General features: G+C 47.6%; 1 protein-coding gene across 5 annotated transcripts in view; it reads right to left on the bottom strand.

Moving 5' to 3' along the window:
- Positions 1-8,095: 8,095 nt before the first annotated feature.
- Positions 8,096-26,181, bottom strand: part of LOC140429291 (ankyrin repeat family A protein 2-like) — a 53,396-nt gene continuing 35,310 nt past the window's right edge. For all 5 annotated transcript variants that reach the window (XM_072516103.1, XM_072516101.1, XM_072516099.1 and 2 more), the window contains 2 exons: positions 12,202-12,282; positions 8,096-9,710 (listed from right to left, as the gene is read on the bottom strand). In XM_072516103.1, the coding sequence (XP_072372204.1) occupies positions 9,655-9,710; positions 12,202-12,282 (137 nt within the window). In that variant the 3' untranslated portion in view covers positions 8,096-9,654. The remainder of the gene's footprint in view (positions 9,711-12,201; positions 12,283-26,181) is intronic.

The following is a 26,181-nucleotide window of genomic DNA, read 5'->3' as shown; positions in this document are numbered from 1 at the left end:
CTGGCAATGCCCACATCTTGGGCAGAGGGTGGCCCTTCGGTTTTCAACCTTATTGAAGAGAGTGTCCAGGTCCGTGCTGAATTTGGTGCATTTGAGTGCTATAGTGAGAGTTTGGTGACTGAGGGAGTATAAGGATTCATTTTTATCGAAAGTCTAGTCTTTCTTTTATTTAGTTAATTCACTTAAAAGTTGCTGTTTGGTTTAGAAGGTGAATTTTCAATCAGCTTTAAACAAAGGTTCTACTTGTAGGTACTTGCAGCTGGAGCTTGTTAATTAGTTAATTGGATTAGGCCAGTTTTCAGAGGCTAGATTCACAGTATAAAAGTGATCCTCTGCACTGAGTGCTGAATTTGGTGCATTTGAGTGCTATAGTGAGAGTTTGGTGACTGAGGGAGTGCTGAATTTGGTGCATTTGAGTGCTATAGTGAGAGTTTGGTGACTGAGGGAGTTAGGTGAGGACGGAGTAAGGTGCTCCTTTCATTTTGTTTCCTACATTTCCGCAAAGAGTGAGAAGAGAGCCAGGAGTTTACCGAGAGTGCAGCTGACTGAGAGCAGAGTCGGAGGGCGGAGATCCAGTTGGTCCACAGGGCAGCTATATTCTGTAAGGTAAGAGGGGATGGAGGCTAGGCCAGTTGCATGCTCCTCCTGTAGGATGTGGGTAGTGAGGGATACCACCGGTGTCCCCGCTGACTATACCTGCGGGAAGTGCACCCAACTCCAGCTCCTCAAAGACCGTGTTAGGGAACTGGAGCAGAAGCTGGATGAACTTCGGATCATCCGGGAGGCAGAGGGGTGATAGAGAAGAGTTACAGGGAGGTAACCACACCCAAGGTACAGGACAAGAATAGCTGGGTTACAGTCAGGGGAAAAAAACAAACAGGCAGACAGTGCAGGGATCCCTTGTGGCCGTTCCCCTTCAAAACAAGTATACCGTTTTGGATGCTGTTGGGGGGGGGGATGACCAACCGGGGGAAGGCCCTAGCGGCCAGGTCTCTGGCACTGAGTCTGGCTCTGGGGCTCAGAAGGGAAGGGGGGAGAATAGAAAAGCAATAGCTGTAGGAGATTCAATGGTTAGGGGAGTAGATAGGAGATTCTGTGGTCGCGAGCGAGACTCCCAGAAGGTATGTTGCCTCCCGGGTGCCAGGGCCAGGAATGTCTCGGATCGTGTCTTCAGGATCCTTAAGGGGGAGGGGGAGCAGCCAGTAGTCGTGGTGCACATTGGTACCAACGACGTAGGTAGGAAAAGGGGTGTGGAGGTAATAAACGGGTTTAGGGAGTTAGGCTGGAAGTTAAAAACCAGGACAGACAGAGTTGTCATCTCTGGTTCGTTGCCGGTGCCACGTGATAGCGAGGCTAGGAATAGGGAGAGAGTGCAGCTGAACACGTGGCTGCAGGAATGGTGTAGGAGGGAGGGCTTCAGGTATTTGGATAATTGGAGCACATTCTGGGGAAGGTGGGACCTGTACAAGCAGGACGGGTTACATCTGAACCAGAGGGGCACCAATATCCTGGGAGGGAGGTTTTGTAGTACTCTTCGGGAGGGATTAAACTAATTTGGCAGGGGAATGGGAACCGGATTTGTAGTCCAGCAACTAAGGTAGCCGATATTCAGGACGCCAAAGCGTGTAATGAGGCAGTGGGGAAGGGAACACTGACAAAAGAGAGTACTTGCAGGCATGGAGATGGGTTGAAGTGTGTATACTTCAACGCAAGAAGCATCAGGAATAAGGTGGGTGAACTTAAGGCATGGATCGGTACTTGGGACTACGATGTGGTAGCCATCACAGAAACTTGGATAGAAGAGGGGCAGAAATGGTTGTTGGAAGTCCCTGGTTATAGATGTTTCAATAAGATTAGGGAGGGTGGTAAAAGAGGTGGGGAGGGGTGGCATTGTTAATTAGAGATAGTATAACAGCTGCAGAAAGGCAGTTCGAGGAGTATCAGTCTACTGAGGTAGTATGGGTTGAAGTCAGAAATAGGAAAGGAGAAGTCACCTTGTTAGGAGTTTTCTATAGGCCCCCCAATAGTAGCAGAGATGTGGAGGAACAGATTGGGAAACAGATTTTGGAAAGGTGCAGAAGTCACAGGGTAGTAGTCATGGGTGACTTTAACTTCCCAAACATTGAGTGGAAACTCTTTAGATCAAATAGTTTGGATGGGGTGGTGTTTGTGCAGTGTGTCCAGGAAGCTTTTCTAACACAGTATGTAGATTGTCCGACCAGAGGAGGGGCAATATTGGATTTAGTACTTGGTAATGAACCAGGGCAAGTGATAGATTTGTTAGTGGGGGAGCATTTTGGAGATAGTGACCACAATTCTGTGACTTTCACTTTAGTAATGGAGAGGGATAGGTATGTGCAACAGGGCAAGGTTTACAATTGGGGGAAGGGTAAATACGATGTTGTCAGACAAGAATTGAAGTGCATAAGTTGGGAACATAGGCTGTCAGGGAAGGACACAAGTGAAATGTGGAACTTGTTCAAAGAACAGGTACTACATGTCCTTGATATGTATGTCCCTGTCAGGCAGGGAAGAGATGGTCGAGTGAGGGAACCATGGTTGACAAGAGAGGTTGAATGTCTTGTTAAGAGGAAAAAGGAGACTTTTGTAAGGCTGAGGAAACAAGGTTCAGACAGGGCATTGGAGGAATACAAGATAGCCAGAAGGGAACTGAAGAAAGTGATTAGGAGAGCTAAGAGAGGGCATGAACAATCTTTGGCGGGTAGGATCAAGGAAAACCCCAAGGCCTTTTACACATATGTGAGAAATATGAGAATGACTAGAGTGAAGGTAGGTCCGATCAAGGACAGTAGCAGGAGATTGTGTCGTGAGTTTGAAGAGATAGGAGAGGTCTTCAACGAGTACTTTTCTTCTGTATTTACAAATGAGGGGCCATATTGTTGGAGAGGACAGCGTAAAACAGATTGGTAAGCTCGAGGAAATAGTTGTTAGGAAGGAAGATGTGTTGGGCATTTTGAAAACTTGAGGATAGACAAGTCCCCCGGGCCTGACGGGATATATCCAAGGATTCTATGGGAAGCAAGAGATGAAATTGCAGAGCCGTTGGCAATGATCTTTTCGTCCTCATTGACAACAGGGGTGGTACCAGGGGATTGGAGAGTGGCGAATGTCGTGCCCCTGTTCAAAAGGGGACTAGGGATAACCCTGGGAATTACAGGCCAGTTAGTCTTACTTCGGTGGTAGGCAAAGTTATGGAAAGGGTACTGAATGATAGGATTTCTGAGCATCTGGAAAGACACTGCTTGATTAGGGATAGTCAGCACGGATTTGTGAAGGGTAGGTCTTGCCTTACAAGTCTTATTGAATTCTTTGAGGAGGTGACCAAGCATGTGGATGAAGGTAAAGCAGTGGATGTGGCGTTCATGGGTTTTAGTAAGGCATTTGATAAGGTTCCCCATGGTAGGCTTCTGCAGAAAGTAAGGAGGCATGGGAGAGTGGGAAATTTGGCCAGTTGGATAACGAACTGGCTAACCGATAGAAATCAGAGAGTGGTGGTGGATGGCAAATATTCAGCCTGGATCCCAGTTACCAGTGGCGTACCGCAGGGATCAGTTCTGGGTTCTCTGCTGTTTGTGATTTTCATTAATGACTTGGATGAGGGAGTTGAAGGGTGGGTCAGTAAATTTGCAGACGTTACGAAGATTGGTGGAGTTGTGGATAGTGAGGAGGGCTGTTGTCGGCTGCAAAGAGACATAGATAGGATGCAGAGCTGGGCTGAGAAGTGGCAGATGGAGTTTAACCCAGAAAAGTGTGAGGTTGTCCATTTTGGAAGGACAAATATGAATGCGGAATACAGGGTTAACGGTAGGGTTCTTGGCAATGTGGAGGAGATGAGAGATCTTGGGGTCTATGTTCATACATCTTTGAAAGTTGTCACGCAAGTGGATAGAGTTGTGAAGAAGGCCTATGGTGTGCTAGCATTCATTAACAGAGGGATTGAATTTAAGAGCCGTGAGGTGATGATGCAGCTGTACAAAACTTTGGTAAGGCCACATTTGGAGTACTGTGTACAGTTCTGGTCGCCTCATTTTAGGAAGGATGTGGAAGCTTTGGAAAAGGTGCAAAGGAGATTTACCAGGATGTTGCCTGGAATGGAGAGTAGGTCTTACGAGGAAAGGTTGAGGGTGCTGGGCCTTTTCTCATTAGAACAGAGAAGGATGAGGGGCGACTTGATAGAGGTTTATAAGATGATCAGGGGAATAGATAGAGTAGGCAGTCAGAGACTTTTTTTCCCGGGTGGGACAAACCATTACAAGGGGACATAAATTGAAAGTGAATGGTGGAAGATATAGGGGGGGATGTCAGAGGTAGGTTCTTTACCCAGAGAGTAGTGGGGGCATGGAATGCACTGCCTGTGGAAGTAGTTGAGTCGGAAACATTAGGGACCTTCAATCAGCTATTGGATAGGTACATGGATTAAGGTAAAATGATATAGTGTAAATTTATTTGTTCTTAAGGGCAGCATGGTAGCATTGTGGATAACACAATTGCTTCACAGCTCCAGGGTCCCAGGTTCGATTCCTTCTTGGGTCAGTCTGTGCGGAGTCTGCACATCCTCCCCGTGTCTGCGTGGGTTTCCTCCGGGTGCTCCGGTTCCTCCCACAGTCCAAAGATGTGCAGGTTAGATGGATTGGCCATGATAAATTGCCCTGAGTGTTGGGTGGAGGTCTTGACTTTGGGGAGGGTGCTCTTTCCAAGAGTCAGTGCAGACTCAATGGGCCGAATGGCCTCCTTCTGCACTGTAAATTCAATGATAATCTATGATTAATTGAGGACAAAGGTTCGGCACAACATCGTGGGCCGAAGGACCTGTTCTGTGCTGTATTTTTCTATGTTCTATGTGTCCCGGAACCTCGGTGCGGCTCCTCGGGGCTCAGCCATCTCTCCTCCCTCTCCTGGGTCCTTCCGTGCATGGATCGCGCCAATTATGGTGCTGCGCTGTGTCATTCGGGCGTCGCGCGCTTATGGCGCTGCTTTCGCACCACGCCCCCCCCGGGTTCCTCGCGGCCCCACTCCTAGCCCATTTTCGGGCCCTGAATCGATCGCAATCAGGGTCGTTTCGCGCCGTTGTGAAACTCGACGGCGTTCACGACGGCGTGGGCACTTAGTCGCGGGAGCGGAGAATCGCGCCCCTGGTATACTGGCCAGGCATAAATCAAGACATTCAGAGGATGGTAGAAAACTGTGCAACTTGTCAGAAATTTCAGTAGAGGCAAAGAAAAGAACCAATGCAACTGGGCAAAATAATAACGATCCCACGGCAGAAAGTGGGAATGGATCTTTTTCATCAAGCAGGAAAAGAATACTTTTTTTTTTTAAAGGGACAATTTGCCATGGCCAATCCACCTAGCCTGTACATTTTTGGGTTGTGGGGGTGAAAACCATGCAGACATGGGGAGAATGTGCAAACTCCACACAGGCAGTGACCCGGGGCCGGAATCGAACTCGGATCCTCAGCGCCGTAGGAAAAGAATATCTCTTAGTGATCGACTATTTCTCTAAGTGGTACAACTATCCAGCTCGTCAGCCAGGTGTGTCATCAAACATGCCAAGGATATTTTTGCTCGTCACGGCACACCACAAGTTGTCATGAGCGACAATGGCCCATGTTTCAGCAGCCATGAATGGACATAGTTCGCACATGACATCGAATCCTCTTTATCCTCAATCCAATGGGAAGGCTGAAAAAGATGTTCACATTGTGAAGCAACAAAAAAGCAATGGACAGCCAGGAAGATCCATATCTCGTGTTACTTAGCGATAGAGCATCACCATTGATTAATGGGTTATCACCTTCACAATTGTTAATGAATCAACAACTCAGAACCACCGTACCACGTATTTCAAAGCAGCCAACCAATCGGAAACTCGTGAAGAAGCTTTCATTTCAAAAAAGGAGGCAGAAGAAATATTATGAAAGATCTACAAGATGTCTTCAGCTGTTAGCAAAGAATGATACAGTCAGGATAGAAGATCCTGATGGATGATTGAAGTATGCAAAGGTAATACAACCATCAGGTCCATCGTCACGGATCAAGGGCAAGTTCTACGAAGAAACAGGAAAGCCTTGCTGAAGGTTCAGCAACCCATTGTCTCAGAATCACTAAATGATGTAGGGAACAATCTCAGGACACCTGAACAAATGCTACCTCAGCACACAGAAACAGAACAAGCTGAAGATGTGCTAAGCACAGAAACACAGCAAGAACCATTTTCAGAAACATCTGAATGCCAGTCAAATTCACAAGCTCAAACAGTGCTCAGAAGTCGACAAGACACAGAAGAAAGTCAGACAGACTGAATTTGTGATGGACATTGAATATGTAAATAATTGAAGTATTATGCATATCATATGTATTGTGTATTGAATTTAAATAATGCATGTAAATATTGTTCATTCCCAAAAGAAAGGGATGTTATGATATGCATAAGCAATTATGTAAATATATTAACATATATGACCTCCAACCAGCAGGTGGCAGTAAAGAACAACCACCTATCACTGCAACCTCGGGGAGTCTGGAGATAGTTGTCGTTGTGGATAGTTGCATTTGTAGTAGTTCTTGGATAATTTTAGAATAGTAATTTAATAGTTAATGGTTTTAGTAGTTTTCATATTGTTATCTGACACGTTATTGTTAATCAATAAACATTCAACTAGTCACGAACTAGACATGCTTTAATGCACTAATTCCGTCTAAGACATGAGCAATGTAACCATTGCTGAGACATGGTTACATGGAGACTAGGTCTGGGAGTTGAATATCCAAGGGTACTCAGTATTTTGGAAGGATAGACAGAAATGAAATGGAGGTAGTGTATGTTTGCTAGTAAAGGAAGGGATCAGTGCTGTAGTGAGAAATTATATAGTCACTGGAGACCAAGATGTGGAATCAGTCTGGGAAGAAATAAGAAATAGCAAGGGCAAGAAATTCCTGGTGGGAGTAATCTATAGGTCCCCAAACATTAGTTTCGCAGAGGGGCACAGTATAAACCAGGACATACTGGGGACTTGTAAGAAAGGTACGGCATTGATCATGGGTGATTTTAGTATGCATAAATAATGGGTTAATCAAATTGGCACGGCTAGGGTAGCTGAGAGAGAGAGAGAGGGAGAGAGAGTTCATTGAATGCATTAGAGGATGCTTCTTGGAATAATATGTTGTGGAACCAACTAGGAGGCAGGATTTTTGGATCTGGTATTGTGTAATGAGGAGAGATTAATTAATGACCTCATAGTTAAGGATCCCCTAGGAAGAGTGATCATAGCAGGATGAGAAACTGGAGTCCCACACTAGTGTTCTGGAGTTAAACAAAGGTAATTACATAGGCATGAGGACAGATTTGGCCCTAGTGAACTGGGCAGGAAGACTAAAATGAGCATTGGCAGTTGTATGTAAAATATTTTGTATGTGGATGTAAAATATTCCCTGGCATTATTTCAAGAAAGAGCAGGGGAGTTATCACCAGTTTTCTGGTGATTTACCCCTAAATTAGCATCACAAGAATAGATTATCTGGTCATTTTCACCATGCTGTTTTTGAGAGCTTGCTGCGCACAAATTGGCTGCTGGGGTTCCTATGTTGTGACAGTGACTACATTTCAAACGTATTTAATTAGCTGCAAAGAACTTTGTGATGTCTGCTGGTCATGACAGACACTAAGTCTTTCTTTTTTATATTTGGTAATCTGAGGAGGGAAGAAAAACTTGAGAGATTGGCAATTGGAAGAGAAGGTGGAATCGAAAATTGGCCATGCAAGCAGGAGATGATGATAGCAGCTTTGATGGAAAGAGCATAAACAGAAGAAGCAATCATGTGCCAAGCAGCAAGCTCTGTGGTGCGGCTAGATCGGAAGGCATTACAGTATATATGTTCTATCTTAAACAGAATGGTCGGTGATGTTTGATTGCATGCATATTCCTTATTGTATAGCACCTTGGTTCAGAAAACTCAGAACTAAAATTGTTCCTCATTTCAATTTTTGAAAATGTTTTGAAGCTTAATACAGATTACAATACTAATAAGCATCGTTTAAGTACATAATACTATAAAACAAGATGTGTACAAAATGCAAACTTCCAAACACACTCTTTTTATGTCGCTTTCAAAGACAGTTTGAGTCAATTAGAGAATGGGACAAATTTACAACTCTTCAATAATGCAACAGAATAGTCTGGTTTGAAATCTTTACTGGACCTGGTGTGAGAGATACCACTCTAACCTAAATACAGATGAGTGCAACTTACATAAACATTTCATCTTATAATTCCCCCGATATAAACAATATAGCTGCTACATCTTTTCTTAACTCCAAAATCAACTTGTTCAGTAAGCAGATAAGCAGGACTGCTCTCAGGTCAAATAGACATGGCCCACTTTGAGAACAACACTCGATTCCAAAAACAAGTCACAATAATGTGATGGAGAACTGACCTTCTTCCAGCCTTAGATGATTGCATGCTACTTAGGAGAGCATAATAAGAAGTTATGACAACAATTTTGAAAATAGAACCAAAATTCCAAATGTGCAATTTTTGGGTGTCAGTCAGATGGCTGAAATGATCAGAAAGTCCAAATTAAAGAAATTCTAAGCAAAGTTCAATTTTTGTTTGGCCAGAATGGGAACTATCTTTATAGGCAAACACCCTTTCCAGATACCTTTGACCTAGAGTGAAGGTTTTGAGCTCGGCATAATACCCCTGGCGAGTGTTGTTGATTGACCAGCCAACCCAACTTCTTAATGGAATTTGGGAGGAATAGGCCTGCCACTGGGAACTAGAGTTCTTCTGGCGATGGTTACCAAGCCTACCAGCATAAGTTGGTAAACTTCTCACTGCTTGTCCAGCCAGGTCCAACCTATACATTAGGGTACTGGCTTATGGGACTTTCTGGAGCAGTGTTGAGAATGCCAGTTTCTGCCCTCTCCAACTGTTATAGGTTTATATCCAGGGAGAAAAGCTGACTGGTTAATATTGCAGACTTGCTAAGCTCACGTATCAGAATACCTGTCTGACACTGATGGACGAATTAGCTCTAAATTTCTATTCCCAGATTTATCTGTCTGGAGCCACCTCAAACCTATAGACCCACTACACCTCACTCGGAACCTGAAAGGAGATACAGGGATAGTCATTCCAATGCTGTTCTTGCCCAAAATTTAGTTCAGAGGTCTTCTAAACTTCACGCATCCTTAGCAGCTTACAAAATAATTTGATAATCATTCAATAAGGTTCCTACTCATTAATGAATCAGGCAGGATGAAGGAAATTCCTTCTCCTGTAGAAAGTATAATCCCTTTTTCCACGCCAGTTATCTTGGTGTCTAACTAATCCTTCTGTCCCTTAACAAGTGGGATTCTTTATGGAATTCTCTAATCTACTGATGTTGGTATATAAAATAAATGTATTATAAAGCCAACCTTTAACCATGTTCACCAGCAGCGAGTCTATCACCATCACAAGCAAACCTGGATCAGGAATCATCTTTTCTTTCTTTTACCATGTATAAATTACAACAATCAGTATGTCGCTTGATATATTGTCAAACATAAACCGTTTGGATAATTCCCTTGAGGAAGTGTGTAATGGTTCAAGTAATTTATTCTTATTTGACTGCCAGAGGTGTCAGGCCATCAGTCCCGAATTTTCAATAGCAACTTCAGCAAATGAGCCTCTATAACCTGTTGAACTGAGAGGAACATTCTTGAATTAGAAAATGCATTAATCCCCATTTCAAGGTAGATAAAAATGCAACATTGCTTTCATAAGCAAGAATAAATGAATAAGCAGGAAGACAAGACTTTGAACAGTGATTTAGTTATATCTGTTTAACAATATTTACCAACAAGAAAGAAACAACACCAAACAAAGCACTTTAGAGTGAAATGAAAGTAATAATCGTCCCAGATGGCCTCAGGCTGCTCTCCCTTTTTGAGAGAGAGAGCTAACTGGTGGTGATTTAACTTTTCTGCTGAGGTCTGAGGGGCAAGGTTTAGAGGAGATGTATGAGGCAAGATTTTTTACACAGAGGGTGCCTGGAACACGCTGCCGGAGGAGGTGGTGGAAGCCAGGACGCTAGTGACGTTTAAGGGGCAGCTTGACAAATACATGAATAGGATAGGAATAGAGGGATACGGACCCCAGAAGTGTAGAAGATTTTAGTTTAGATGGGCAGCATGGTCGGCGCAGGCTTGGAGGGCCGAAGGGCCTGTTCCTGTGCTGTACTTTTCTTTGTTCTTTGTTATTGAAAAGATTAATTTTACATCCTGTAGTTTATAAACTAACTAAATGGCTCAAATTAAACCATAGTTCAGATTATTTTCCTTGATGATACTAAATACTGAAAACATACCCCAAATTTTTGCCAGGCATTTGGAAATGTGGTCGTGCAGGACTTTACTTGCCATCCACTAATTTACCTTGGCATTCGATTGCACCCCAAATTCTTGAGGTGGATTAATTAATATAAAGCATGTCGGCACCCATTTTAATAATCTTTATTAGTGTCACAAGTAGGCTTACATTAACACTGCAATGATGTTACTGTGAAAATCCCCAGTCGCCACACTCCGGCGCCTGTTCGGGTACATGGAGGCAGAATTCAGAATGTCCACCTAACAAGCACGTCTCATGGGACTTCTAGGAGGAAACTGGAGCACCCGGAGGAAACCCACGCAGACTCAGTGAGAACGTTCAGATTCCACACAGTCAGTGAATCCCAAGCCGGGAATCGAACGGGGGACCCTGGTGCTGAGAAGCAACAGTGCTAAACACTGTATTACCGTGCCGCCCATACGGTGCTTTTGGGATGAACATCTTCTGAGGACCGGAAATTTCCAAAGGATATCTTTGCTACTGCATTGGGTGAATGTTTTAAGAAAAAATATTCCACCTTGCAGTTACTGCTTGCCCAGCTCTACGATTGAGTGCCATATGGACATTAACTTTTAAACAACTGCTGGGTCCAGGGCTGGCCTTACCAGTGGGTGTTGCAGTTCGTTGCCCATATTGCTGTGTTCCAGAGGGTTTATATTAACAGCATTGACATCTGCAAAGAACTTGGCTATCTCCAAAGTCTGTTTGTCAGAAATACATAGAAAACTAGTGGAATTGGGTAATGTAGTGCTAAATCACACTTCCAAATTGAAGTAATCTAAGGACTAGCATTTTTTATTTGATTAATTCGTACAATTATACTTTCTAACTTTGGTGTGCACCATTAGGAAGCTTAAAAAAATAATTGAGGCTACACGTCCGAATTTATCTGAACGACTCAACAGACCACCTAGTTGTTTATTCCACTACTGTACTGAAGTCTGCATACTAATGACAGCAGCAAAGGACAGTACTTCTTGTAGTGTATCATATAACTGTAGCCACACCAGTAGGTGAAACCTGTGTAACATGAGGGCGGCACGGGGGCGCAGAAGTTAGCACTGCTGCCTCACAGCGCTGCGGTCCCGGGTTCGATCCTGGCCCTGGGTCACTGTCTGTGTGGAGTTTACACATTCTCCCTGTGTTTGTGTGGGTCCAACCCCCACAACCCAAAGATGCGCAGGGTAGGTGAATTGGCCATGCCCAAAGATGTGCAGGGTAGGTGAATTGGGCATGCTAAATTGCCCCTTAATTGGAAAAAAAAGAATTGAATATTTTAAAAATGGATAAAAATAAAAAAACACATGTAACATGAACTAAAAATGTTTGAATGGATGATGAACCAGCATTGTATGCTAACTTGTATGCTCTAACATTTAGAGGGGGAAAGGCCCTCAAATCCTGTTCAGATTCAAGTCCTGTTCAAATTAATTCCTGAGTGAGTCATATCATATGCAGAGGTGTCAAATAAAGTTTGTGGCATCTCTGGCATGGGAAAGAAATTGGAGAGCAAAAATAAAATCGCCACCCTAACCCTTTCTTGATGTCACCTGCAGTTGACCGTAAAGCACTGACCCTGACCTGGAAATGTGTTGTAGTTGTCCCGTTGGATACAAAGGTGTCAAGCTATGTGGATGAAGAAGGGAATAAAATATCCCATAAGATTTGAGTCAAGAATTATGTTTTGTAAAATGGATATTGAACAGTTATATTTTAAAAAGAAAAGTGCATCCAAAAGTGATGTAATCTTTACTTTAACTACATTGAAATAAAAATGCATTGATAAAATGAAACTTAGTAATTACCATTTTTAAAACCTAAACCTACAGCCATATCCATAGCATTGAATCCTGAATCAGTTTCAACAGTTGGATCAGCGCCATATTCTGTAAAAAGAGTAAGAACTTGTCAGATCAAACAATAACTTCATTCATGGGATGTTGCATTTTTATATCTTTAGAACTAGTTATTTGAATAGTTTTTATTTATGTGATGCATTATATAGAGGACAGCAGAAAAGTTCTAAAGGTTTGCTCATCAACTGAAAATGAAGCACGCTCTCTGCTAAATATCCAGTATTTTTGCATTAGATTTTCTGGACGATACTCTGGCTGGAGGATGAGGCAACATGTTTGGACAGGGAGACTGAGGCTAGGAATTGTTTGAAAACAGCAATCCCTAGCATTGATAGACAAAAGATTCTCAAATGCTTGACAGGACATGGCACTACATGTGGGCATCACGGTAGCAGAGTGTTGCTTCACAGCTCCAGCGTCCCAGGTTCGATTCCCGGCTTGGGTCACTGACTGTGTGGAGTCTGGATGTTCTCCCCGTGTCTGCGTTGGTTTCCTCCGGGTGCTCCGGTTTCCTCCCACAAGTCTCAAAAGACATGCTGTTCGGTAATTTGGACATTCTGAATTCTCCCTCTGTGTACCCGAACAGACGCCGGAATATGGCTTTTCACAGTACCTTCATTGCAGTGCTAATGTAAGCCTACTTGCGATAATAAAGATGATTACATTTCCTCAAAACTGTTGAATAGTGAAAAGTGTGCAAACAGCTGCTGATTCAGCTCACTGCACTTTTCCTCCCTGCGCTGAATAATAAAGGAAAGATTATGCAGTGAAACGTCACCTGTGAATTTCATAAACGTAGGGAAAATGTGACAAGTCACTGGCTCAAGCTTTCATGATGAGCATTTCATATAATAATCAAAAGCAGAAGCACTTGTGAGTGGAATACTACATTTTGTATAGTATTTAAATGCTTTAGTAGATATTTATGCAGACATGGCAACCCAACTGTGGAGGCACTTTGCTTTGATGCAGACAATGTGAATCAGAAATTAAGGGAACTTTGTACAGCCCAGCCTCCTTGTTCTGGAACACATTTCCGATAGCAAGAAGTTATCTGTCCTAGGCACTTTCAGTGCACATGCTGTACTGGATAGAGATTAATGGCCAACAAGCCTTGGGCAGCACGGTAGCATTGTGGATAGCACAATTGCTTCACAGCACCAGGGTCCCAGGTTAGATTCCTGCTTGGGTCACTGTCTGTGCGGAGTCTGCACATCCTCCCCGTGTGTGCGTGGGTTTCCTCCGGGTGCTCCGGTTTCCTCCCACAGTCCAAAGATGTGCAGGTTAGGTGGATTGGCCATGATAAATTGCCCTTAGTGTCCAAAATTGCCCTTAGTGTTGGGTGAAGTTACTGGGTTATGGGGATAGGGTGGAGGTGTTGACCTTGGGTAGGGTGCTCTTTCCAAGAGCCAGTGCAGACTCAATGGGCTGAATGGCCTCCTTCTGCACTGTAAATTCTATGATCATCAGGGGGTGAGCAAGATCAATAACAATGGGTAATGACTGAACTCTGTGTCCAGAATGAACGCTGCATCACCAATGCTTTCTTTTATGGTAAATGTGGTGATATGCATCACTGTATATACACAAGGGGTCAATGTAAATACACTACAACTAAGTAACCACTAGAGGGAGCACCAGAGATGTCATGACATGCAGACATACAGCCAATGGGTCATTACAACAGAACACAACCAATGGGTAATCAGGACACCCAGAGGTGGCATTACCACAAGGGGACACTTCACAACCCATATAAAAGGACAGGGCACACATGCTCTGCCTCTTTCCACAGACAGACATCTAGAGAGTACATCAGGGTTGATCAGCAGCATCACACCCCAGCATATGGCTTAGAGTAGGCTGGTAAGATAGACTGAGTTACTACAGCTAGATTAGCAGAGAGTCAAACTCATTTAAGAACTGTGTTAATAGTTCAATAAACACGTTGAATTCACTTCATAGTCTGAAGCATCCTTTCATAGCGACTAAGGAAGCAGGTTATGTTACACAAAGTAGCATAGCACAACAGTAAACATCAGCCACAAGACACTGTGGCTGCCATCATCCACGATCTGGCCATTAGCACCAACTTGGTATGCATTACTGCACCTACCACAGTGTAGATTGTGATACTGACCACTCTCTTTTCAATAGCAGAGCGAAAGTGCAATCCAAAGATTTCACAGGTGCAAACACAGTGGCTTGTCATGCATCAACATCCCTGTTGCAAGAAATGTTGCCAAATACCAGCAGTTAGCTTTGGCATTCAAACAATTGCTACCTGCTAAAGGCTCACCAGGAAATGCCAAGGTTGATACTGATGAAGTTTGGAAGTCACAGAGTTCAATCATCCACAACACAGTATGAGCAAAATTTGGTGCAGGTAGAACCCGCAACAGAGACTGTTTGCGACCGATTCAGCAGAGGTGACATCTACCATTGAAGCAAAAAGCAAAGCCTGTCTGATGTACAACAAAAATCCAACAAGGTGACTTGAAAGTAGCCAAGGCAGTTGTGCAAAAGACAGGTAGGTTCCATGCACATAAATACCGATCAACCTATATCAAGAAATCCAAACTGTTGTGTCCGCATGATTGATGATAGGAGGAACGGAGGCGGACAAACTAAAGGAGCTTTATTACAGATGTATGTTCAGTACAGGCTGCTTCTTTACTCTGCACAGTTATCCATGCTAGCAATTGGTGACGTCCACTACTGGTGGCGCCATGCCTTCATGTATATATCATGATACAGTGCTCAGTGCAGCTGGTCCATCAATTGGGGGAATCTCTTCACTCCACGATAATTTCTAAGGATTCTCTTTCAATTTGTGCATAGTTACTTTCAGCTTTCCTCAATGTTCTGGACAGAAAAGCAATGGGGTTCTCTACACCCGACAGCATGATGTGGGATACCATTGTTCTAACACTATAGGGAGATACATCACATGCTAACGGTAGAGATAGGTTTGGTTCAAAATGTGTCTGGACTTCAGATTTCAGCAAAGCCTCCATGGCTTGCACAAATGCATTGTTGCACTGATCTGACCACTTCCACTTCTTATTTTGGTAAAGCAGGTTATGCAACCGTTTAAAAATGGTCATCAAATTTGGAACAAATCTTCCGCAGTAGTTCAATAATCCTAAGAAGGATCGCAATGTGTTAACATTGAGGTGCTTGCTGCGATTGGTTTTTGTTATGTATATATTTGAAAATGCGTCCACTAAAAATAATTTTTTAAAAAAACCTCGAGGTGTAGGCACCTCTGTAATAGCCTTGACCTTCGAAAGAGATTTGTAAAGGCCTGTGGCATCTATCACATATCTCAAATATTCGTCTGAAGACTGGAAGAATTCGCACTTGGTCTTGCAGACTTTCAATCTGTAGTCCTCCAATCTTTGAAGAGGGGCATTCAGTTTCTGAAGATGTTCTTCTTCATCTTTACCAGTTACCAGAATGTCATCTAGGTTACACTGGACTCTGGGTTAACCCACTCAGGATTTGGTCCATTGCTCTTTAGAACAATACTGGAGCTGATGTGATACCAAATGGTAATTTTCGATACGGAAAACAAATCTTTGTGTGTCACAATCATCAGAAGTTCTTGAGATATCTGGTCTACATTCATTTGCAGATATGTTTTTTCCTTCAATTTGATACTCTCCCTTATTTTCTTAGATATCCACGGTCGATTTTCCCTCTTTTTACCGTCCTTCCTTTTTGTTGGTATAAACCTTTGCTGAGCACTGTGAAAAATCACTTGGAAGGTTCTCCACTGTTCCTCAACTGTTTCACTATAAAGTCTTTGCTCCCAGTCTACATTAGCTAGTTCTTCTCTCATCCCATTGTAATCTCCTTTGTTTCAGCACAAAACACTAGTGCTTGATTTTACCTTCTCACCCTCCATCTGTATTTTAAATTCCACCATATTGTGATCGCTCCTTCCGAGAGGGTCCCTAACTATGAGATCCTGAATCAATCCTGTCTCATTACACAGGACCAGATCTAGGACCGCTTGTTCCCTCGTAGGTTCCATTACATACTGTTCTAGGAAACTATCGCGGATACATTCTATAAACTCCTCCTCAAGGCTGCCTTGACCGACCTGGTTAAACCAATCAACATGTAGATTAAAATCCCCCATGATAACTGCTGTACCATTTCTACATGCATCTGTTATTTCTTTGTTTGTTGCCTGCCCCACCATAATGTTACTATTTGGTGGCCTATAGATTACTCCTATCAGTGACTTTTGCGCCTTACTATTCCTGATTTCCACCCAAATGGATTCAACCTTATCCTCCATAGCACCGATGTTATCCCTTACTGTTGCCCGGATGTCATCCTTAAATAACAGAGCTACACCACCTCCCTTACCATCCACTCTGTCCTTCCGAAAAGTTTGATACCCTCAGATATTTAACTCCCAGTCGTGACCATCCTTTAACCATGTTTCAGTAATGGCCACTAAATCATAGTCATTCACGATGATTTGCGCCATCAACTCATTTACCTTATTCCGAACACTACGAGCATTCAGGTAAAGTACACTTATGTTGGCTTTTTTTTTTTACCTCTGTTCTGAATCTTAACACCTCGATCAGTAACCTCTCCTAAGTTATATTTCCTCTTAACCTTTCTCCTAATTTTCCTTGTCGTTGAACCCATATCTTCATGTAACAACCTGCCGCGTCGCTTACCATTAATGTTTTCACTTCCTGTTTTATTTCTTTTAGTATTCCTGGTCCTATTCACTGAGCTCCCCTCAGTCACTGTACCTTGTACTGTCGCCCTTTTTGATTTTTGACTATGGCTTCTCTGCCTTACACTTTCCCCCTTACTGCCTTTTATTTCTGTCCCTGTTTTACTACCTTCCAACTCCCTGCATCGGTTCCCATCCCCCTGCCACATTAGTTTAAACTCTCCCCAACAGCTCTAGCAAACACCCCCCCTAGGACATCAGTTCTAGTCCTGACCAGGTGCAGACAGTCTGGTTTGTACTGGTCCCACCTCCCCCAGAACCGGTTCCAATGTCCCAGGAATTTGAATCCCTCCCTCTTGCACCATCTCTCGAGCCACGCATTCATCCTCTCTATCCTGACATTCCTACTCTGACTAGCTCGTGGCACTGGTAGCAATCCTGAGATTACTACCTTTGAGGTCCTACTTTTTAGTTTAACTCCTAGCGCCCTAAATTCAGCTTGTAGGACCTCGTCCCGTTTATTACCTATATCGTTGGTGCCTATGTGCACCACGACAGCTGGCTGTTCACCCTCCCCCCCACAGAATGTTCTGCAGCCGCTCCGAGACATCCTTGACCCTTGCATCAGGGAGGCAACATACCATCCTGGAGTCTCGATTGATTCCGCAGAACCGCCTGTCTATTCCCCTTACAATTGAGTCCCGTATCACTATAGCCCTGCCATTCTTCTTCCTGCCCAGCTGCGCAGCAGAGCCAGCCACGGTGTCATGAACCTGGCTGCCGCTGTCTTCCCCTGGTGAGCCATCTGCCTCAACAGTCTCCCTCAACAGTATCCAAAGCGGTATATCTGTTTTGCTGGGAGATGACCGCAGAGGACACCTGCACTGCCTTCCTACTCTTGCTCTGTCTTTTGGTCACCCATTTTCTATCTCCCTCAGTACCTTTCACCTGCGGTGTGACCAACTCGCTAAACGTGCTAGCCACGACGTCCTCAGCATCGCGGATGCTCCAAAGTGAGTCCATCCGCAGCTCCAGAGCCGTCAACCGGTCTAACAGGAGCTGAAACTGGACACACTTCTTGCACGTGAAGGAGCCAGGGACAGTGGACATGTCCCTGAGCTCCCACATCGCACACGAGGAGCATGACACGAGTCTGAGATCTCCTGCCATGTATTAAACCTTCGGTTAACTTCAACAACTACAATTTCAACAAAAAAAACAACAAAGAAAAAATAAATAAATATACCAATGAAAAGAAACAGAAAAACAGAAACACTACTTACCAGTCACGTACCAGGGATAAAAAGCACTTCCTCCCTACCCAGCTTCGAATTCCCACCTAGATTCAAATTCCCAAACTCACTCTTAGCTGTGTCTCACTCCTGGGTCTGTCTTCTTTGGCTCACTGGGAGAACTCCTTTGATGCCTTTCATACTTGCCAGCTCATTGTCAAACATGCTGTTGTGTTTCTTAAGAATTTTTCTATGGCCTGATTCTGCATTAGTCATCAGGTTGACTTCGGCCCAATTTATTTGAAACTTTTCTAACCATGTTTAATCCAACAATGGCGTATAATTGCCTATTACTTTTTGTAAAGACAAATCTGCTGTCCATCCATTCAGTTATACAGGTACGTCAGTACAGCCCTGCAATGGCACCACTTCACCAGCGTTTGTTTTCAATACAATTCTCGAAGACTTCAAAGGAATGTGTCTAAATGTTTCCTTATACACAGTCCCGGTTATCAGCAAGACTGCTGCCCCAGTGCCGGCTTCCATCCTTACTGGCTGTCTGTCCAGCAGTGGAGCGACCCAGTATCTGTTCGTAAAACCAGTAATGGCTCGCACATTCAGTGACAGTTCGTTCTCAGACTGCGAAATGTCTTGTTCCTCTCAACTCTTTTGCAATGTTTGATCACTTTCTTTTGTTTTGTTTCCATGGGAATGCTCGCTGTGCTCGCTTTTTCCACAGCTTCTGCATGAAATATCCCTGCACCAGCATTTTGCAGCTGAATATCCTGTCTTCGCACACCTGTGGCATGTACGTGTTTGAGTTTTGAAACTGTTAGGCAGTGACTCAGCCAACATTGTGTGTACCCTCAAACAGTTTCTGACCTTCTTTGGCTGCCAGTTCCATTGACACAGCAATTTCCATGGCCTTTTTCAAAGTAAGGATATTTTCGGTTAGCAACCATTTCTGTATTGCCTCACTCTCGGACCATAGATCAGTCTTGTATCATTTAATACATTATCAAACTCACAATACTCTGCAAGTCTTTTTAATATAGCCACGAATTGTGCAATTGATTCCCTCTTCTTGATTCTGGGGCGGGATTCTCCAATATCGGCGCGATGTCCGCCGACCGGCGCCCAAAACGGCGCAAATCACACCTGCATTGCGCCGCCCCAAATGTCGCAAAGTCTCCGGCCTGGAATAGGCTAGCAGCGACGTGACACTATCCGCGCTGGCTCATGTGGTTCACGCCGTGCGGCGTCATGCACGCCGCACGGCGTGACGGCTTATAAGGCGCGCTGCTCCCCCCACCCGACCAGAAGACCCGACCGGATGGCCGCCCGCCGCTCAGCCCCGAGGTTCCAGTCCCGCGACATTGAGGCGCTCCTGTACGCAGTGGAGCAGAGGAGGGAGGCCCTGTATTCCGGACACGGCCGCAGAATCGCCCCACGCCACAGCCGGCGTCTGTGGAGGGAGGTGGCAGAGGCCGTCAGTGCTGTGGCCCTGACACCACGGACAGGCACCCAGTGCCACAAGAAGGCAAACAACCTCGTCAGGGCAGCCAGGGTGAGCCCCCCCCCCCCCCTGCTTGATATCCATATCACCCCTCCTCATATCCCCCATATCCCCCCTCCCCACAGGGCAGCCAGGGTGAGCCCCCCCTGCTCGATATCCATATCCCCCCTCGCCATATACCCCATATCCCCCCTCCCCCCGATCCCCCCTCCCCCATATCCCCTCTCCCCCATATCCCCCCTCCCCCATATCCCCCCTCCCCATCTCCCCTATATCCCCCCTCCCCCATATACCCCTCCCCCATATCCCCCTCCCCCATATCCCCCTCCCCATATCCACTCCCCCATATCCCCCTCCCCATATCCCCTCCCCCATATCCCCCCTCCCCCATATCCCCAAGTGAATCCAGCCCTAACCTTAACCTCTGCAATACACGTGCAACCGATGGCGTGCATTCATATACCTGTCTAACACTGTTGCCTTTTACCCCTGCCACCACCCCCCACAGGAGAAGCGCGCACACAACACCAGGACGCATGTGAGGACTGGAGGAGGCCCAGCTGATGAGAGGCCACTGGATCTGGCTGGCGGACCTGAGGACCGGGAGGTTGCTGATGCAGAGGTCGGGGGCCCACCAGCAAGTGAGCCACCGACGGCCCGTCCCCATATCCCCCCTCCCCCATATCCCCCCTCCCCCAAATCACCTGATCACTGCCTGCGTGTCTAACCATGCATGCTTCATTGTGTATCGCAGGAGCAAATGTCGAGGCACCCATCCCCGCAGATGCAGACCGCCCGCATGATGTCCCTCGGAGACCACGGGAGACGGAGAGACCCGGACGCTCTGGCATGCGACGCCCGCACGATGCCCCTCGGAGACCACGGGAGACGGAGAGACCCGGACCCTCTGGCATGCGACGCCCGCACGATGCCCCTTGGAGACCACGGGAGACGGAGAGACCCGGACCCTCTGGCATGCGACGCCCACACGATGCCACTCGGAGACCACGGGAGACGGAGAGACCCGGACCCTCTGGTATGCGACGCCCGCACGATGCCCCTCGGCGACCACGGGAGACGGAGAGACCTGGAGCAACAGGGAGATGGCGCCCCCATCTCATGTGCCACCCAGCGACGAGAGGGGCACCACAGGCCCCCGTTACAGCCGAGCCACGAAACCACAACCCAGGACAGAGGTAGGTTCTTTACGCAAAGAGTAGTGAGGCCGTGGAATGCCCTACCTGCTACAGTAGTGAAGTCGCCAACATTGAGGGCATTTAAAAGTTTATTGGATAAACATATGGATGATAATGGCATAGTGTAGGTTAGATGGCTTTTGTTTCGGTGCAACATCGTGGGCCGAAGGGCCTGTACTGCGCTGTATTGTTCTATGTTCTATGTTCTATGACACCCCTACCCAGGAAACCGAAATACAGTAGTGACACAGATTGGATGGGTGGAGACGAACTGCCACCCCAAAGTGCCATGGACTCAGAGTCGGACGATGCGCACGACACAACGCCACTGCTGTCACCAACACCTTCCACCGCTCAGCTCGGTTGGGCACTTTAGTGATGAGGCGTCTGGTACACTCACTGGTGCGCACAACACAGCTGTCCCGGTACAGCAGGTGGAGGTAGGAGCAGCAGAGGGGCCGGGCGGTCGGAGGGCAGCCCGGCGCATGCGAACATCTGCCGCCCAGATGGATCCCGGGTTCCTGGAGTTACCACACCCACCCATAGGTCCGATGCAACCACCGAACCTGAGACGAGCGAAGAGGGTGACGGCCAGCTTGCAGCGGCTGCAGTCGCAGGTGGAGGAGTCCACCCGCGTCCAGGAGCTGGCAGTGGTGCCGGTCATGCGTGCCACCCAGGCCGACACCGCACGGGTGACGTCTGCGGTGGAGGCAATGGGTGCGACGGTGTCAGACATGGCGAGCGGTTTGCGGGGCCTGGGGCTTTCCGTGCAGGCGGCGTCTGTGGCCCAGGACATGAGCCAGCGCCAGCGGCAGATGGCAGAAGGGGCTCAACTCCGTGGCACAGTCTCTGAAGGCCATGGCCCAGTCTCAGCAGGCCATGGCCCAGTCTCAGCAGTCCATGACCCAGTCTCTGCAGGCCATGGCCCAGTCTCTGCAGGCCATGGCCCAATCTCTGCAGGCCATGGCCCAGTCTCTGCAGGCCATGGCCCAGTCTCTGCAGGCCATGGCCCAGTCTCAGCAGGCCATCGCTGAGGGCATCGGCGCCATTGCCCATGTGCGAGCCGGCATCGCACAGTCACAGACAGGGTTTGCCAACCCCCTGAGCTCCATGGCTGCAAACCTGCAGACCCCTGTCGATACCAGCACGGGCCTCCAGGACTGGCAGCGCCAGATGTCGGGGGGGGCGTCGGATGGCCAGTCCGTTCGCATCCCCCACCCATGTAGAGGCCTGGGGGCCATCGGGCACCGTGAGGGAGGAGGAGGTGCTGGGGCCCATTCCGGGTCCCATTGTCGGGGAGGACCCGGAACACCCCAACACCTCGGGCTTCCCCCCTTCCGTCCCAGGTGCATCGGGTGGGCAACGGGCAGGAGGGGCTGGCAGCTTGCCATCCCAGTTGCCCGGGCCGCAGCCTGGCCCATCTAGGCCAGGACGCCCCAGGAAACGGCCGCCAAAGGGATCCCGTGTCAGAGGGCAGGAATCGCAGGAGTCCACCTCCAGTTCTGCTGTACCGTCTGGGGAACCACCTAGGCGTAGTCAAAGGGCCCGTAAGGCCAAACAATTAGACACTGAGTAAGCTGGCACGGGTGCAGGGCACAGATGAGTTTTAGGGGCCAGGGCACGTGTCATGAACTCCTTTCGTTATTAAAGTCAATGTTACACCTACAGAAGCTGCCTTTGTGCTCTGTCCAAAGCGTGCGGGGGTGTCATGTACATTGAGCGCAAGTGCGTGTGTGAGGGGTGGTCTTATCTCAGCCCCAGGTGAGTCTGCCCCCTTCCCCCTGGGCCACCATCAACATCCCCCCGGGCAGAGGACGGGACCGTGCGCTGCAGTGTCACAGCCGCATGCAGGGATGGTCCGGGTGGATGGTGGTACTGTGGCCATGGGTCAGACATCGTCCAACAATGTGGAGCCAGGAGCTCATCGCAGAGCGGGTTGTCATCATCCTCCATGGCCTGCAATAGACACGCGCCCACCGGCAACTGTGTGAGCGCGGCCGTTGTGCCGCAGGTGGATCGGCAATGGGGGGGTGGTGTGCATGCGGGTGGGGTGGGGGGGGTTGGGGAGGGGGGTGAGGGTGCTGGGTGGATGGGTGGGGGGGTGTGGGTCGTCGGGTGTTGCCATGGTGTGCGGTCTTTGGCCATACTACCCGATTCCCACGCCCATCTAGTCAGTGAAGCGGGCGTCGATCAGCCTGTCCCGTGCCCGCTGGCCCAGCCGGTAACGGTGGACAGCCACCCGCCCATGTCTAGCCCGTCTGCCCTGACCATTGCCCCCATCCCCCTCATCTGGGGAGGACTGCGCCTCTTCCTGCTGCTCCTCCACTCCGCCGTCCTCTGCCTGCGGCACATCGCCCCTCTGCTGGGCTATATTGTGCAGGACGAAGAACACTACAATGATGCGGCCGACCCTATCTGACCGATACTGGAGACCGATACCCAGAGAGGTCCAGGCACCTGAAACGCATCTTCAGCACGCCAAAGCAACTCTCTATCACTCCCCTTGTCGCTACATGGGCATCATTGTAGCGGTTCTCCGCCTCATTGCGTGGCCTCCGTATAGGCGTCATCAGCCTAGATCACAATGGGTAGCCCCTGTCGCCCAGCAACCAGCCCCTCAGCCGGGAATGGCGTCCCTCGTACATGCCGGGGATGTATGACCGCGACAACACGTATGAGTCGTGTACACTGCCCGGGTAGCGGGCGCAGACGTGCAGGATCATCATGCAGTGGTCGCAGACCACCTGTATGTTCATCAAATAGGTCCCCTTCCTATTGGTGAACACGGCCCTGTTATCTGCAGGTGACCGCACGGCGACGTGCATCCCATCAATCGCGCCCTGGACCATGGGGAACCCGGCCACGGCAGAGAAGCCCACGGCCCGGGCATCTTGGCTGGCCCGGTCCACAGGGAAGCGGATGTAGCAGTACGCAATGGCATATAGGGCATCTGTCACCTCCCGGATGCACCGGTGCACCGATGTCTGCGATATGCTGGACAGGTCCCCACTCGGTGCCTGGAATGACCCCGTTGCATAAAAGTTCAGGGCCACCGTAACCTTGACGGACACGGGGAGAGGGTGTCCCCCGCCAGTGCCACGCAGTGACAGGTGTGCCAGCTGGTGGCAGATGTGTGCCACGGTTTCCCGGCTCATCCGGAGTCTCCTCCTGCATTCCCGGTCCGTGAGGTCCTGGTACGACAGCCGGGGCCGGTACACACGGGGCGTCCTCGGGTGCCTCCGTTGCCGTGGGGCCGCGACGTCCTCCTCCCCCTCCTCGTCCTGGTCGGGCGGGTGTCCTTCCAGCCTGGTCGGCTGCCGCCTGCCCCTCTGCGGCAGCCTGCGCCGCCTCTCTGGCACGCTCCTCCTCCTCCTCATCCAGGGCAACATAGACATTAGCGGCTGCCGCCACGGCGGCCAACATCGCTGGCTGGGTGGGGGGGGGAGGGGGGGGGGGGCGGGGACATGTCATCATTGCCCATACCCCCTCCTCCCCCCAGCCAGGTGGCATGGACTGCATGGGTCCGACTGTTGGAGGCTGGCACCTGGCCAGGTGGACCAACTCACTTGCCCTCGCATCCCCCCTCCCCGGCACGCACCTCCCCGTCCCCCGTCCCCCCCGGCACGCACCTCTCCGTCCCCCTCGCCGGCACGGACCCCCCCACCCCCCCCAGGCCACCTCCCCAGCATGGACAACCCCCCCCCCCATCCCCGACCCCCTCCCCGGCACGAACCCCCCTCCCCCGGCGCGATTGACACCCCGCCGACTTTTCTCCCTTCGGAGAATTCGGCGGGCGGCGGGGGCGGAATTCACGACAGCCCACGGCGATTCTCCAACCTGGTGGGGGGGTCGGCGAATCTCGCCCAAGTTTGTGAAATCTGCAACAGATTTCCGGATTTCCTGCCTGCCCCCCATAATCTCTTGATTCCTGATAGATCAAAAATGTATCTGTAGTAATATCATGGTTGTGTTGTAATTCACCGACTGACCACTAGACGTTCCATTAGTATATAAGTGAATGCTAAAGTCAGGTGACCTCAGACTGACTGGAGGGAGTTGAAGAGAGAGGTTGCTTGTGTATGTTCATACTGTTATTCATCTGTTGTTTTGTATATATTTGACCCACAATTAAGGTTAATAAATCATTTATAGCTTTAGCTACAAGTATTCTTGTAATATAAATCAGGCCGACAAGAACATTACATGGTACCAGGATAGATAGGTATTCAACACTGAGAAAAAACTATCAGCCTTCCAGGAGGTCCACATATATTTGAAGCTTTTATTTTGAAGCAGACTGCAAGAATGAACCACATGGAGTCTTTGAAGCCACCAATAAGTCTCAGATTTCATGGTATTTTGGACAGGAACTGGCCTGTGTTTAAACAACAATTTAATTTGTTTCTTACTGCAGTAAATTTAGGAGATCAATCAGATTCACGTAAGGTAGCGATGCTCCTAACAGTGGCAGGGCCCAAAGCAATTGCTGTGTTTAATGCATTTAAATTTACAAACGATGAAGATAGTAAAAATTATAATGAAGTAATTAGAAAATTTGATGAAAATTGTACCCCCAGAAAGAGTGAAATTTATGAACGTATGTGTTTCAATCACGTTTCAGAAGAGTCCATAGATCTTTTCATCACTGATTTAAAGTTAAAAGCTAAAACCTGTAATTTTTCTGCCATGATTCGGGACCAGATTGTGTTTGGTGGGAATGAAAATAAGCTGAGGGAACGGTTACTGAGGGAAACGGAGCTGTCTTTGGAACATACAGTTAAGATTTGTCAGACTCACGAGCTAGCAACGCAGCATTCTAAAATGTTTGTCAGTAATGGCGACGTCTTCTTGGAGGGAAGCACTCCGGTTGCCGCCCTTTTTCCAAACAGGCGGGAAACTTAAAAAAAAAGACGGGAAAGTTCCTGCAGCTCCTCGCAGACCAGCAAACTGGTTAAAGATCAGGATAAAGTATTTCTGTGTAAAAGATGTGGTCAAAGGCACAAATTAAGGCAGTGTCCAGTGTTTGGCAGGTTTTCCTCCAGATGGTAAAAGAGAAAATCACTTTGCTCACAATTGTTACTCTAAGCTCAACCCCAGATCAGCACAGTGGAAGACACAGGCTCCAGTGATGAATCATCACTGTTGGAGTAATAACAGAGAATAATAATGTTTTGGAGATTTAAAAAAATTCACCAGCACTTAAAAAAATGCAAACTGATGCTCCATTTAAAATAAATGCGGTTGATGAGAACAAATAGCTGCTACCACTTGAAGTGAACG

The sequence above is a fragment of the Scyliorhinus torazame genome, chromosome 9 (assembly GCF_047496885.1).
Source record: "Scyliorhinus torazame isolate Kashiwa2021f chromosome 9, sScyTor2.1, whole genome shotgun sequence".
Lineage (NCBI taxonomy): Eukaryota > Metazoa > Chordata > Chondrichthyes > Carcharhiniformes > Scyliorhinidae > Scyliorhinus > Scyliorhinus torazame.
The sequence above is the reverse complement of the archived record's forward strand: the minus strand, read 5'-3'. Positions and strand labels throughout refer to the sequence as shown.